This window comes from Pituophis catenifer, unplaced genomic scaffold, assembly GCF_029215685.1.
Source record: "Pituophis catenifer annectens isolate HBS135680 unplaced genomic scaffold, rPitCat1.0.hap2 SCAF_1, whole genome shotgun sequence".
Classification (NCBI taxonomy): domain Eukaryota; kingdom Metazoa; phylum Chordata; class Lepidosauria; order Squamata; family Colubridae; genus Pituophis; species Pituophis catenifer.
In genome coordinates this window covers 4,992,575-5,005,909 of record NW_027256881.1, presented here as the reverse complement: position 1 = coordinate 5,005,909, position 13,335 = coordinate 4,992,575, and the positions used below count along the sequence as shown (strand labels likewise).

The following is a 13,335-nucleotide window of genomic DNA, read 5'->3' as shown; positions in this document are numbered from 1 at the left end:
TGGACAGCGCTGGCTCTTCGGCTTTGAAACGGAGATGAGCACCGCCCCCTAGAGTCGGGAGCGACTAGCACATATGTGCGAGGGGAACCTTTACCTTTGCCTTTATGTGAGGATTACAGACCTTTTTTCCTTCCTGCATGGAAAAGAATAATAGATTAACAGAATTGGAAGGGACCTTGGAAGTCTTCTAGTCTAGTCCAACCTCTTGCTCAGGCATGAAACCATGAGAATTGGACCTCCATCTTCAGGAAACCCTACAAGTAATCCTTGACTTACAACCATTTGTTTAGTGACTATTCAAAGTTGCAACAGCACTGAAAAAAGTGATACGATCGTTTTTCACACTTACGACCGCTGCAGCATCCCCGTGCTTAGGTGACCAAAATTCAGATGCTTAGCAACTGGCATGTATTTATGACGGTTGCGGTATCCTGGGCTCACGTGATCACCTTTTGCGACCTTCTCCCAAGCTAAGTCAATGGGGAAGCCGGATTCGCTTAAACAACCGTGTTACTAACTTAACAACTGCAGTGATTCACTTAACAAGTGCGGCAAGAAAAGTCGTAACATGGGGCAAAACTCACTTAACAACAACTCTCTCGTTTAGCAACAGAACCTCTGGGCTCAAATGTGGTCGTAAATCGAGGACTACCTGTGTATCTCTGAATACCAGCGCTTGCATTTTCAAATTTAGTCTTGAAGGAGAAGAGTTCTACCCTGCGGTTCCATGACAATTTTCACGTTTGATTTAGCTGTCCGTGTCTAAAGACTGTTGGAAGGATTTCTTCCTTCCATGAGTTTGTCCCAGTCTTCTCTCAAAAAGTGATTGGGGCCAAATGCTCGAACCAGTGAACCCCACAAGTTAAAGTGGAGGTGAGGGGCGGGGCATTTATTAGGGAGAAAGCATGAAATCCATTTCTTACTTCTGTGTCCTTCTTCTCCCCAGATATGTACGACCAGGTGCTGAAGTTTGGGGCCTACATTGTAGATGGTCTGCGAGAATATAAGCAACCAGTCCTTGTTTATATCCCACCCCAAGCAGAACTCCGAGGAGGGTCCTGGGTGGTGATCGACCCCACCATTAATCCTCGACATATGGAATTGTACGCTGACCGGGACAGCAGGTGAGTCTGTTTTTCTGATGTAATTTAACATAACTTTGAGATGCAAATAGCAATAGCACTTAGACTTATATAGCGCTTCACAGTGCTTTAGAGCCCTCTCTAAGCAGTTTACAGAGTCAGCCTATGCCCCAACAATCTGGGTCCTCATTTTACCCACCTCGGAAGGATGGAAGGCTGAGTCAACCTTGAGCCAGTGAGAATCGAACTGCCAAACTGCTGGCAGCCGGCAGTCAGCAGAATTGCAGTACTGTATTTTAACCACTGCGCCACCATGGCTCTTCTGCAGTGTTAATTAACAAAACAGCTATACCTACCCGTAGTAAGCTTATTGTTCTGCTCTGGCTACGGACCCCAAAGAACGCAGCACACACGAAGTCTGTACAAACCATAGTTTACTAAATTAAATCAGTCTTTTTCAAACAAAGGCTGTTAATTAACTTTCTTAACAGCCTACAAGAATCCAAAGAATAAATAATCGTAATCTTACTAGGGTTGGCAGAAAGCCCAGAAGCAATTTGCAGAGAACTAAGATCAAGACGCGAAGGAGAGTGAACGAAGTTGTTCCCTGCAAATTGCCTCAGTCATCGTCCTTCCTTAAATAGGCTAAGGGAGTGGCCAATTAGCCCCAAGCCTTACTCTCGAGGAGACCTCCTCCTGAGGAGCCACTCCTGCCTTTTGGCAGCTCTGCGCGCCCATGCATCGAGAAGAGGCTCCTCCTCCTCGTCCTCTTCACTTAAGGGAGCTTCTGGAGCTTCTGAAGGCCCTGGCTGAGTCCCCGCCTCTGGCACCACATCTTCTCCAGCCTCCTCACTGTCCGACTCGACTGCCAGCTGCACAGGCTGCTGGTGCAGCACCACACCAGCCTCCTCGCTGTCAGAATCAGCTACTAGCTGCACAGGCCGCTGACGGGCCACAACACTTATATCATGGAAATGATATCATGAAACTAAGGAGAAATTTCCTGACAGTGAGAACAATAAAACAACGGAATGGTTTGCCTTCAGAAGTTGTGAGTGCTCCATCACTGGAGGCTTTTAAAAAGAGACTGGATAGCCATTTGTCTGAAATACTGTAAGATTTCCTGCTTAAGCAGAGGGTTGGACTAGAAGACCTCCAAGCTCCCTTCCAACCCTGTTATTTTGAAATCCTTATGAAGCCAGAGTACCTGCAATGTTTTGTAGCAGTTATCACTAATATTTGATATGGACCCACACGGACTTCGTGGCAGTTCATCACACTAACCCCTGAATCCTTGCAATCAACTTTCTGTTAGTCCTTTATCAGAACTACAGAAACAATCGCTGAGTTTATTGTGGCTGTTTCTTTAAACCCGCTAGAAAAGTTGCAGATGGCGATCACATGATCCCAGGATGCTGGAACTATTGTACCAAGCATCCACAAGACAGTCATAAGTGCAAGGACCAGTCCAGGGGTGGGTTTCAACCATGCCCGTGCTTCACCCGATCCGGGACGAACTGGTAGCAACCCACCACTAGTTCTAACTGTCAGGAAATTTCTCCTTAGTTCTAAGTTGCTTCTCTCCTTGATTAATTTCCACCCATTGCTTCTTGTCCTACCCTCAGGTGCTTTGGAGAATAGCTTGACTCCCTCTGCTTGATTCTATCCCTCTGTTTATGCAGCCCAGAACTGTGTTGGCTTTTTTGGCAGCTGCTGCACACAGCTGGCTCATATCCCATCTTTATTTTTCCAGTTTCTTCCTCCACGCCAATTTTAGATGCATTCCCTTCAGTTTTCAGAGAGAATTCTAGCTAACGAACAGATAGACAGACAGACAGACAGAAAGAGAGACAAACAGACAGTCCTACATCCCTTGATGTAATTTCTTTCTAATACTTTATTGTTGCAAAAAATGAAAAAGAAAATTAGAACTAATCTTATCATATTTAAAATGCTTAAGTCTCGGTACGAATCATAAAACAACATTTAAGATCTAAATTATAACTAACTACTCATAACATTATGCTCCATAACCATTAATACATCTCATAAAACTAACCCAAAACAACATAATCATTATCAATATAACGCACATATGGGGACAGCCAAGCAACTTGCCTAATGTACTATAAAAAAGCAACAATATTGTCTTTATTATCTCCAAAAGAAACTGAAATCTGCTAGTTATTTTTTCAAGGGTATAGAAAGAGGTTAAAAAAAAAAGTACATCATCCCCCAGCTGTTCTCAAATTTCAGCCAATTGCTTGTAGTTTCAAGGAACAGCAGAGATAGGAGTGTTACTAACTGAACTGCATTGATTCACTTAACAACTGTGGCAAGAAAGGTTGCAAAATGGGACAGAACTCTGTCTTGCTTGGTAACAGAAATTTTGGGCTCAATTGTGGTAATAAATCAAGGATTGCCTGTATGTAGTACAGGGGTGGGTTTCATTTAGCTTTGCTACCGGTTCGCTCGCATGCACACCACATCTATGCATGCGCAGATTGTATTTGATGACATCCGCTGCTACTGATTCGCGCGAACCAGTAGCAACCCACCACTGATGTAGTATATGTACACAATGATTCCCCTATCTGTTCCCTTGTACAAGGTAAGGCTAGTTTAAATGTACAATGTAAGGCTAGTTTACCAGAAGGACACAGCATTTATATCTGTACTTTGATTATTAAAATATGCTTTTATCTCACTTTAGGTTCTTACCATGCTTCATTTTGTGAAGTTTCCAGCAGCTTAAAAACATTCCTTCTGTTTATTAGGATTTTTTCCCCCCTTCTTTTTTTTTTTTAATTTGATTTATATGCCGCCCTTCTCCGGAGACTCAGGGCGGCTTACAATGCGTTACGCAATAGCCTTCATACTTTTGTATATGTATACAAAGTCAGCTTATTGCCCCCACAAACTGGGTCCTCATTTTACCTATCTTAGAAAGGATGGAAGGCTGAGTCAACCTTGAGCCTGGTGAGATTCGAACTTACAGTAATTGCAGACAGCTGGTGTTAATCACAATGCTATCAGTCTGCTGAGCCACCAGGCTTCAAATCTTCAATTTTGCAGTGAAAGTTGTCTGGCTAATTCAAATAAATATAAAGTATAAATTTCAACTTAGTTCCCTTCTTTACCTGGTTTTCTTCAAGGTTTTAGCAATAGCAACAGCACTTTATATTAAATAAAGTACTTTACAGCCCTCTCTAAGCGGTTTACAGAGTCAGCATATGGCCCCCAACAATTTGGGTCCTCATTTTACCCACCTCGGAAGGATAGAAGGCCGAATCAACCTTGAGCCTGGTGAGATTTGACCTGCCAAATTGCAGGCAGCCAGCAGTCAGCAGAAGTAGCCTGCAGTACTGCATTCTAACCATTATGTCACTGTTAGGATTTTTTTAGCGATGTTTTCTTTTTTTCAGCTTTCTTTCTAACTGGCTCAGCTTGTTCTATACTGACATGTTTTAACCCATTCTTTCAGACTTTGTTTCTTCCATTAACAGCTAGGAGATATCTATGGAGATTCTCAGTCATCCAGGTCATGGTTGTCCCAAAGGTTGCTCCTTCAAGAGGCAACTGGACTTTCTGGTTTTTCTTTGAAGACGTTTTACTTCTCATCCAAGAAGCTTCTTCAGCTCTGACTGGATGGTGGGGAATGGAATAGAAATATAAATGGAATAGAAATCTTTCCATTCCCCACCATCCAGTGGGAGCTGAAGAAGCTTCTTGGATGAGAAGTGAAACGTCATCAAAGAAAGTCCAGTTGCTTCTTGAAAAAAAGCACCTTTGAGATAACAGCTAGGAGAGTTTTTAAAGAGGTCAGAATTTCTAAAAGGCTGCTTAGGGGTCTTTATGTTCTGCCTACCCCCTCAATGTTTTGTATGCTAATTTCTGTTAAAACATCTTTTTTTCCAGAGGTGGCGTTTTGGAACCTGAAGGGACAGTGGAAATCAAATTCCGAAAGAAAGACTTAGTAAAAACCATGAGGCGTGTGGATCCCATCTATATGGGGCTGGCAGAGCGACTTGGTAAGTCTTGGTGGGTTGCTTATGTCAGATAGTCCTTAGTTTACAACAGGTCGTTTAGTAACTGTTCAGTGGCACTGAAGAAAAGTCCCAAAGGTGCTTTTTCAAGAGGCAACTGGACTTCCTTATTTTTCTTTGAAGACGTTTCGCTTCTCATCCAAGAAGCTTCTTCAGCTCTGACCGCATGGTGGGGAATGGAAGGATTTATACTCCTTGCAGACAGCTGGTCATTTGCATTATTTTAGACAGCCCTTGAGGCCGCTTGGAGGTTTGTCTGCATCTCAGAGTCAACCTGAGTAGTGCAAATGGGTGTGGATCCCTCTTGGAGCTGCTGAAAGGACTGTGCTGTGGAGCTGTGCTTTCTGCAGGATGTTTTCTCCCCTGTGTCCCTTCACTGTTGCTTCACAGGGCAGAGAAAAACATCCTGCAGAAAACACAGCTCCACAACACAGTCCTTTCAGCAATTCCAAGAGGGTTCCACACCCATTTGCACTACTCACGTTGACCCTGAGGACACAGAGAAACCTCCAAGCGGCCTCAACGACTCTCTAAAAAGATGCAAATGACCAGCTGTCTGCAAGGCATATAAATCCTTCCATTCCCCACCATCCAGCCAGAGCTGAAGAAGCTTCTTGGATGAGAAGCAAAACGTCTTCAAAGAAAAACCAGAAAGTCCAGTTGCCTCTTGAAAAAGCACCTTTGGGACAATCATGAGCTGGATGACTGAGAATCTCCACAGACACTGAAAAAAGTGACTTACAACCAATTTTTTAGACTTATGACCATCGCAGCAGTCCCATGGTCATGTGATCAGAATTCATCCAGCTTAGCACCTGGTTCATAAAATAATTTTGACGTTGAATAAGAAAAGGTGATTTAAATTTACAGATTTTTATTAAATGCTAAGGAACAGGGATATGCAACATATGCAACTGTATATGTGCATTTGCATTTTACATATGTACTGTTTTTTTTCTGCTCATAAATCAAACTTATGCTGCCTAAGAAATAAAGCCATGTTTTACCACTATGTTTGGATGGGTAAACAGCCACCAAAAAACCCAAAACAGAACCCAACAATGAGTGGGCTTGAGAAGGGAGGGGGTGAAATGGAAACAGCACATAGAATCACTGGATGTATTCATTGATTTTAAAGGATGTCACTGATCAGTCAGGCAGAAGATTGTTAACACAGTGAAATTATTTTTAATGAAAGGACATAAAAAATTGCAGATGATAAATGGCGGTCTTTGAAGGGTCACTCCCTTGTGTACGAAAGAGAAGGGGTAGCCCTTGGATTTCCAACATCTGTCACGTATAAAAATACGACTCAGAGAGATTTCCTATGATGAAATTGGTCCTGTTCTCCTAACAGAACCTCCAAGATTAATTCTTGGAAGACGTCCATGGTTGTAACCAGTGGTAGGATTCAAATAATTTAACAACCAGTTTGCCCAGAGTCAGGTTCAGAGGTGGGTTCTACTTAGCTTTACTACCGATTCGCATTGTGCCCACGCTTCTGCACATGCGCAGATCACCTATGATGACATCCGGGTCAGTGGGCGGAGCCTCCTGCTGGTTTTACTGTTGGTTCTTGTGAACCGGTCCAAACCGGGGGCAACGCACCACTTGTCAGGTTGGCTGACGTGGGAGGTGTGGCCCATCCCTGTCCTCTAGCTCCACCGCACATGTGAGACGAGCCTCCTACAATGGCCAACCTGACCCTGGGCGAACCGGTTGTTAAATTATACCCCTGCCCCCGCTATCAAAGTGGATCCTGGGCACTGCGCTGCAATGGAGAAACGGGCAACGGAGTGGCCGGCACAAGGGAAGGAGAAGGAGCAGAGAGAAGAAAGAGGGAATCGGCTTCCTCCTTCCCTCACACTGGCCGCTCCCTGGCCGAACCACCAGCCAAGATCGCTACCGGATCGGGCGATCCGGTTGCGGGACCATCCTTAAACCCCATTCCTTCCTCATTCCTTTCTACAAATGGCACAATTCCCAGCCTAAAAGACGCATAGCTATCAAAACCAAAAAAAAAAGGTTTAGGTTTCAGATCATTTCTACGATCTGTGGGATGAGGGTGTATTTTAATTTCCACAAACTCCACCAGCTTTTCCCACCAAAGCAGGCCATGAATCCTAGGCCAACCCTTTCACCCCCTCCACAGAGCCCAAGTGCTTTAAAAGCTTCCGAGCCTGATAAGTATCTTTGCTGAGATGGATCATAATTGCGCCCCTCTGTTGGGCAATCATTGGCATCGGCTTCCCACCACAACCCACCCACCCACAGGAAGGCTCAGGTTCAGAGGACGTTGCGGATTGCATAATTTCTCCTCTCTCTCGCTCTGTGTGTCTGTGTGCTTTTGTTGTGTGTGTGTGTTTTCCCCCCTTTCTGGCCAATTTAAAATTTGTCAGAGCCGGTCGTCTTCTGGATCACTGCCCTTTGATATTTTGTGCACTCCATTTGGCACAAACAAGCCGCAGGGCTGCGGTTCATGCTGACTCCAGCAGAAGTGAAGAGCGGTTCCATTTATCTCGGCTTGCCTGCTGCATAACTTGTTCATTAGCCGGGGGTTCACTGCCTCTGTTAACCCCTGGATGGCTGCTATCATTCCCACCAAACGGCGGTTTTCGGGGCGAGAGAGAGCGCCAGGTTCCCCACCCCACCCCAGCTGCTGGTAGAAGGTGGAAGGTTAGGGGTGTGTGTAGGGAGTGTGCGGAAGGGGGGGGGGCTATCTCAGAAAAGGATTGCGTTTTCATTCAAAACTCAGTTCTTCGGTTGGCCCCGAAGTGCAGGCAGGTTGGGGAAATATTGAATAATGTGACACTGAGCTGCTAATTATCCATTTTCGCGTGCCCTAACTGAAATCTTCATTGGTTTTGTGTTTATTACAATGTCACTCAGTCTTGTCATAGTGTGGCGCCTCGGCATAAGCAGGAAAGGGGCAACGACATGGGGTGGTGGGGGAAAAGTGCCTGGGCTGTAGGCAGGGTAAATCTTTCAAAAGCTGTAAGGAACCGGTGGGATATTTGCTATGCTCCGTTCGTTGGGAGAAATGAGTCAACCAGAAGCACGTAGGGAAGGGGAAAAAATGGAGCTAACCTTGAAAAACATACTTGCAAATGTGGTTTTGATTTAGTACAAACCAGTGGAACTGTTTGCTACTGGGAACCATATTATCTGGGTACCAAAATATGGAAGTTGGACCATAAGGAAGGCTGAGCGCCAAAGAATTGAAGCCTTTGAACTCTGGTGCTGGAGAAGACTCCTGCGAGTCCCTTGGACTGCAAGGCGATCCAACCGGTCAGTCCTAGAGGAGATCAACCCTGACTGCTCTTTAGAAGGCCAGATCCTGAAGAGGAAACTCAAATACTTTGGCCACCTAATGAGAAGGAAGAACTCACCGGAGAAGAGCCTAATGCTGGGAAAGATTGAGGGCAAAAGAAGAAGGGGACGGCAGGGAACGAGGTGGCTGGATGGAGTCACTAAAGCAGTCAGCGTGAGCTTAAATGGACTCCAGAGGGTGGTAGAGGACAGGAAGGAAGGTTGTCCATGGGGTCGCAATGGGTCAGACACAACTTCGCAACTAACAAAAATCATATAATCCGCCATATATGGATTAAAGGGCAGAACTGAAGAGTTTCCAAACTATTGTTATTATTATCCAAAATGTCAAGCCGTTCATTGTTATCAAGTTTAATGTCAGACGCAAGGAATCTGGAACCAGGGTTGTTCAGATGAGTACAGGTTTATTCCATGCTATCTCTAAACAAGAATCTGAACTACTAACGGTCAAGGCAAATTGGCGGGAGATAAGAGTTAACGGAATTCAAAGTGGGCTGTGCATAGATCTCATCTGAGCGAGCACAAACGGATTCCAAAGTGATGACGCATTTGACCCCTCCCATGTGCTCAGCCCGTCATCTCCTACATCTGCTTTTTCTCTATAGATGAAGGTTTGCAGGGAGGTGAAAAACAAACTGATTAAGGTTTGTGTTTTCTACTAAATTGGCCGGTGTCATAGTTTTGACAGCCTTTCTGGCAAATGACAAGGATCCTAACCCTAGTTCTGTCGTGTTTCCAAGTGCTATTCTTTACAGGTGCAAGAAATGGGATTCGGGAACTGAATTCCTGCCAGACTAATGTACTTTTACTTGGATTTCTGTTAGCATGTTGGGTGAACCTTGGCAACTGTGATTAATCAATAAACTATGGTTAAACAGTCCATGGTTTAGCATATTAACCCAGCTTGTTCGACCCTAGAAGAAAAAATGGAACTGACATGTGATAGAGTCTTCTGGTTAGTCTTTCTCACTGGGCTCTATTCCTACCAAGTTTCTTTGTTATTTTGAGAAAGTCCTATTGTTCGGTGCTGGAATTGTTTATATAGCTAGTCCTTGACTTACAACCTTTTGTTTAGCGACTGTTTGAAGTCAGACGTGAAACCCAGCAGGTTCTGACAGGTTCTGGAGAACCGGGAGCGGAAATTTTGAGCAGTTCGGTGAACCGGCAAATACCACCTCTGGCTGGCCCCAGAGTGGGGTGGGAATGGAGATTTTGTAATATTCTTCCCCCAGGAGTAGGGTGGGAATGGAGATTTTGCAATATCCTTCCCCTGCCACACCCACCAAGCCATGCCACGCCCACCAAGCCACACCCACAGAACTGGTAGTAAAAAAATTTGGATTTCACCACTGTTTGAAGTTACAATGGCACTGAAAAAGGTGACTTATGCCCATTGCAGCATCCCCACAGTCATGTGATCACAATTCAGACACTTGGCAAACTGACTCGTATTTATGACGGTTGCAGTGTCCCGGGGTTACGTCATCCCCTTTTGAGACCTGCTGACAAGCAATGTCAATGGAGAAGCCAGCTTCAATAACAACCGTGCGACTAACTTAACAACTGCAGTGATTCACTTAACAGCTGTGGCAAGAAAGGTCGTAAAATGGGGCAAAACTCATTTAACCACTAGGCAATGGAAATTTTTGGGCTCCGTTGTGGTCGTAAGTCGAGGACTGTCTGTACATCTGAGGAAAAGGTTGTGATGTCTGTTAGCCAGCATAGGATGCTGAATTACTGGAATTTTTTGTCATTCATGGACAACAGCTTTTGACATTGATGTAGCACTTAGCAATAGCACTTAGACTTATATACCGCTTCACAGTGCTTTACAGCCCTTTCTAAGTGGTTTAAGGGACACGGCGGCTCAGTGGCTAAGACGCTGAGCTTGTTGATCGAAAGGTCGGCAGTTCAGCAGTTTGAATCCCTAGTGCCGCATAACGGGGTGAGCTCCCGTTACTTGTCCCAGCTTCTGCCAACCTAGCAGTTCGAAAGCACGTAAAAAATGCAAGTAGAAAAATAGGGCCCACTTTTGGTGGGAAGGTAGCAGCGTTCTGTGCGCCTTTGGCGTTTAGTTATGCCGGCCACATGACCACGGAGACGTCTTCGGACAGCGCTGGCTCTTTGGCTTTGAAACGGAGATGAACACTGCCCCCTAGAGTCAGGAACGACTAGCACATATGTGCGAGGGGAACCTTTACCTAAGTGGTTTACAAGGTCAGCATCTTGCCCCAACAATCTGGGTCCTCATTTTAGCGACCTCGGAAGGATGGAAGGCTGAGTCAACCTTGAGCTGGTCAGAATTGAACTCCTGGCTGTTGGAAGAGTTTGTCTGCAATACTGCATTCTAACTACTGTCCCACCATGGATTTATTGGCTGGCTGAAGAATTCTGGGAGTTGAAGTCCACAAGTCGTAAAGTCGCCAAGGTTGGAGACCCCTGCCTTACTAACACTGATGATGTTAGCTAGTTTGGATAATGAAAAATCTGCAAGAAAACAACCAAGCTCAGAGAGCACCAAGGACCCCTCATTTCGACCCTGAGCTACAAATATTCTCCTTTACTGACACTTTTCATTTCATGTTTAGTTCTTAGGATTGGGAATAGTGTACAGTAGAATCTTAACTGTGATCAGCTTCAACAAGCCAGCTTTAGAAAATAAGCCAGGACTTGTATAAATTTCCTCCTAAGCCTACGGATGCTGTCTTCCAAAGAACAGTTGCCATTAAAATGTATGAAATGGGCCTGCATAACAAGCCATGATGATGACTAAGCCACGATGATTCATGGCTTGCAGTGTCGTCCCATAATTGGTGAAATAGCTGTATTTAGGTTAGTGGCATCATTTTGTGATGTGCATGTCATTGGCTCTGCAGATACAAGTAGTCCTTGACTTACGACCACAATTGAGCCCCAAATGTCTGTTGTTAAGTGAGACATTTGTTATGTGAGTTTTGCCCCATTTTACGACCTTCCTTGGCACAGTTCTGAAGTGAATCACTGCGGTTGATAAATTAGTAACACGGTTGTTAAGTGAATCTGGTGTCCCCATCGATTTTGCTTGTCCAAAGGTCGCAAAAGGGGAATCACACGACCCTGGGACACTGCGACCGTCATAACTATGAACCGGTTGCCTAAGCATCTGAATTTTGATCACATGATCATGGGGCTGCTGCAAAGGTTTGGAAGTGTGAAACGTGGCCATAAGTCACGTTTTTCAGTGCCATTGTAACTTTGGACAGTCACTAAATGAGCTGTTGTAAGTCGAGGACCACCTGTACCATTGACTGGGTAGGCAGGAAGAGCACTGTTTTTGCACAACTCATCGTGTAATGATATTTTAGTGTCTTAGGTTTCTTCAGGTAGAAAGAAAGGTCAAAGTAACCTTCATTCGTACTGCATTGGTTCCTGTGTCTTCATTAGCGGCTAAGCAAAGAGGAACAGTTGGCGGAGAGGTCAAGGGGAAGGCTTGTTCGGTTGGCTTCTTCATTTCTTCATTAGAAGAGATGACGGAGAAGGCATTGTTCTTCTGCCCTTCTGAAGATCCTTCTAGGACAGGGGTGTCAAACTCGATTTCATTGAGGGCCACATCAAGATTGTCTCTGAACTCGGGGGAGCCGGGGGGGGGCATGGCCAGCATGACATCACTCGTGTCAGGGGCGCCTGTTGTGGCCCGAGCGTTCTGCCAGCGAAAATGGACTCCTGGGCCCCGTTTTCGGCCGCGATGGCCACATGCAGCCTCCCCAAGCTCCGTTTTTGCTGGCAGAGGGCTGCAGGAGGCCGTCGTGGCTGAAAACGAAGCCTGGAACGCAGTGGTGAAATTCGAATTTTTTTACTACCGGTTCTGTAGGCGGGGCTTGGTGGGCGTGGTGTGGCTTGGTGGGCATGGCAGGGGAAGGATACTGCAAAATCCCCATTCCCACCCCATTCCAGGAGAAGGATACTGCAAAATCCCCATTCCCACCCCACTCCAGGGGAAGGATATTGCAAAATCTCCATTCCCACCCCACTCCAGGGGAAGGATACTGCAAAATCCCCATTCCCACCCCCCCTCCAGGGGAAGGATACTGCAAAATCTCCATTCGCACCCCACTCCAGGGGAAGGATACTGCAAAATCCCCATTCCCACCCCACTCTGGGACCAGCCAGAGGTGGTATTTGCCAGTTCTCTGAACTACTCAAAATTTCCGCTACCGGTTGCCCAGAACCTGTCAGAACCTGCTGGATTTCACCCCTGCTGGAACGGGTGCGCACGGCCCTCCCAAGCTCCGTTTTCACTGGGAGAGGGCTGCAGGAGGCCGTCGCGGCTGAAAACAAAGCCTGGAACAGCTGCATGCAACATTATCAAGCTCGGTTTTTGCTGGCAGAGACCCCACGGGCCAGTCCTTTGCTGTTTCGAGAGCGGCCCTGCAGGCCAGATCTATGCACCCCACAAACCGGATTCGGCCCGCGAATTTGAGTTTGACACTGCTGTTCTAAAAGATCCGAGTCACCTGTCCTGCAAGGAGAGACTAACTACCTCCTTGACTTAACAGCCACAACTGAACCCAAAATTTCTATTCAGACAGCTGGAATTTTGTCCCATTTTACAACCTTGCCAAAGCTGTTAAGTGAATCGCTGCAAGTTATTAAGGCAGGAACACAATGGTTAAGCGAATCTGGCCTCCCCGTTGACTTTGCTTGTCAGAAGGTTGCAAAAAGAGATCACATGACCCCGGGACAGTGCAACCGTCCTAAATACGAGCCAGTTGCCAAGCGTCCAAATTTTGACCATGGGGACGCTACAACCGTCGTAAGTGTGAAAAAATGGTCATGTCACTTTTTTCAGTGCCACTGGTACCTTCGAACGGTCACTAAACGAAATCAGGCGCAGGCCC

General features: G+C 45.7%; 1 protein-coding gene across 2 annotated transcripts in view; it reads left to right on the top strand.

The window, feature by feature from the left end:
- The window catches only part of ACACA (acetyl-CoA carboxylase alpha), a 252,226-nt gene that overhangs the window by 219,247 nt on the left and 19,644 nt on the right, over positions 1 to 13,335 (top strand). For both annotated transcript variants that reach the window (XM_070932018.1, XM_070932017.1), the window contains 2 exons: positions 947 to 1,124; positions 5,001 to 5,113. In XM_070932018.1, coding sequence (XP_070788119.1) covers positions 947 to 1,124; positions 5,001 to 5,113 — 291 coding nt within the window. The remainder of the gene's footprint in view (positions 1 to 946; positions 1,125 to 5,000; positions 5,114 to 13,335) is intronic.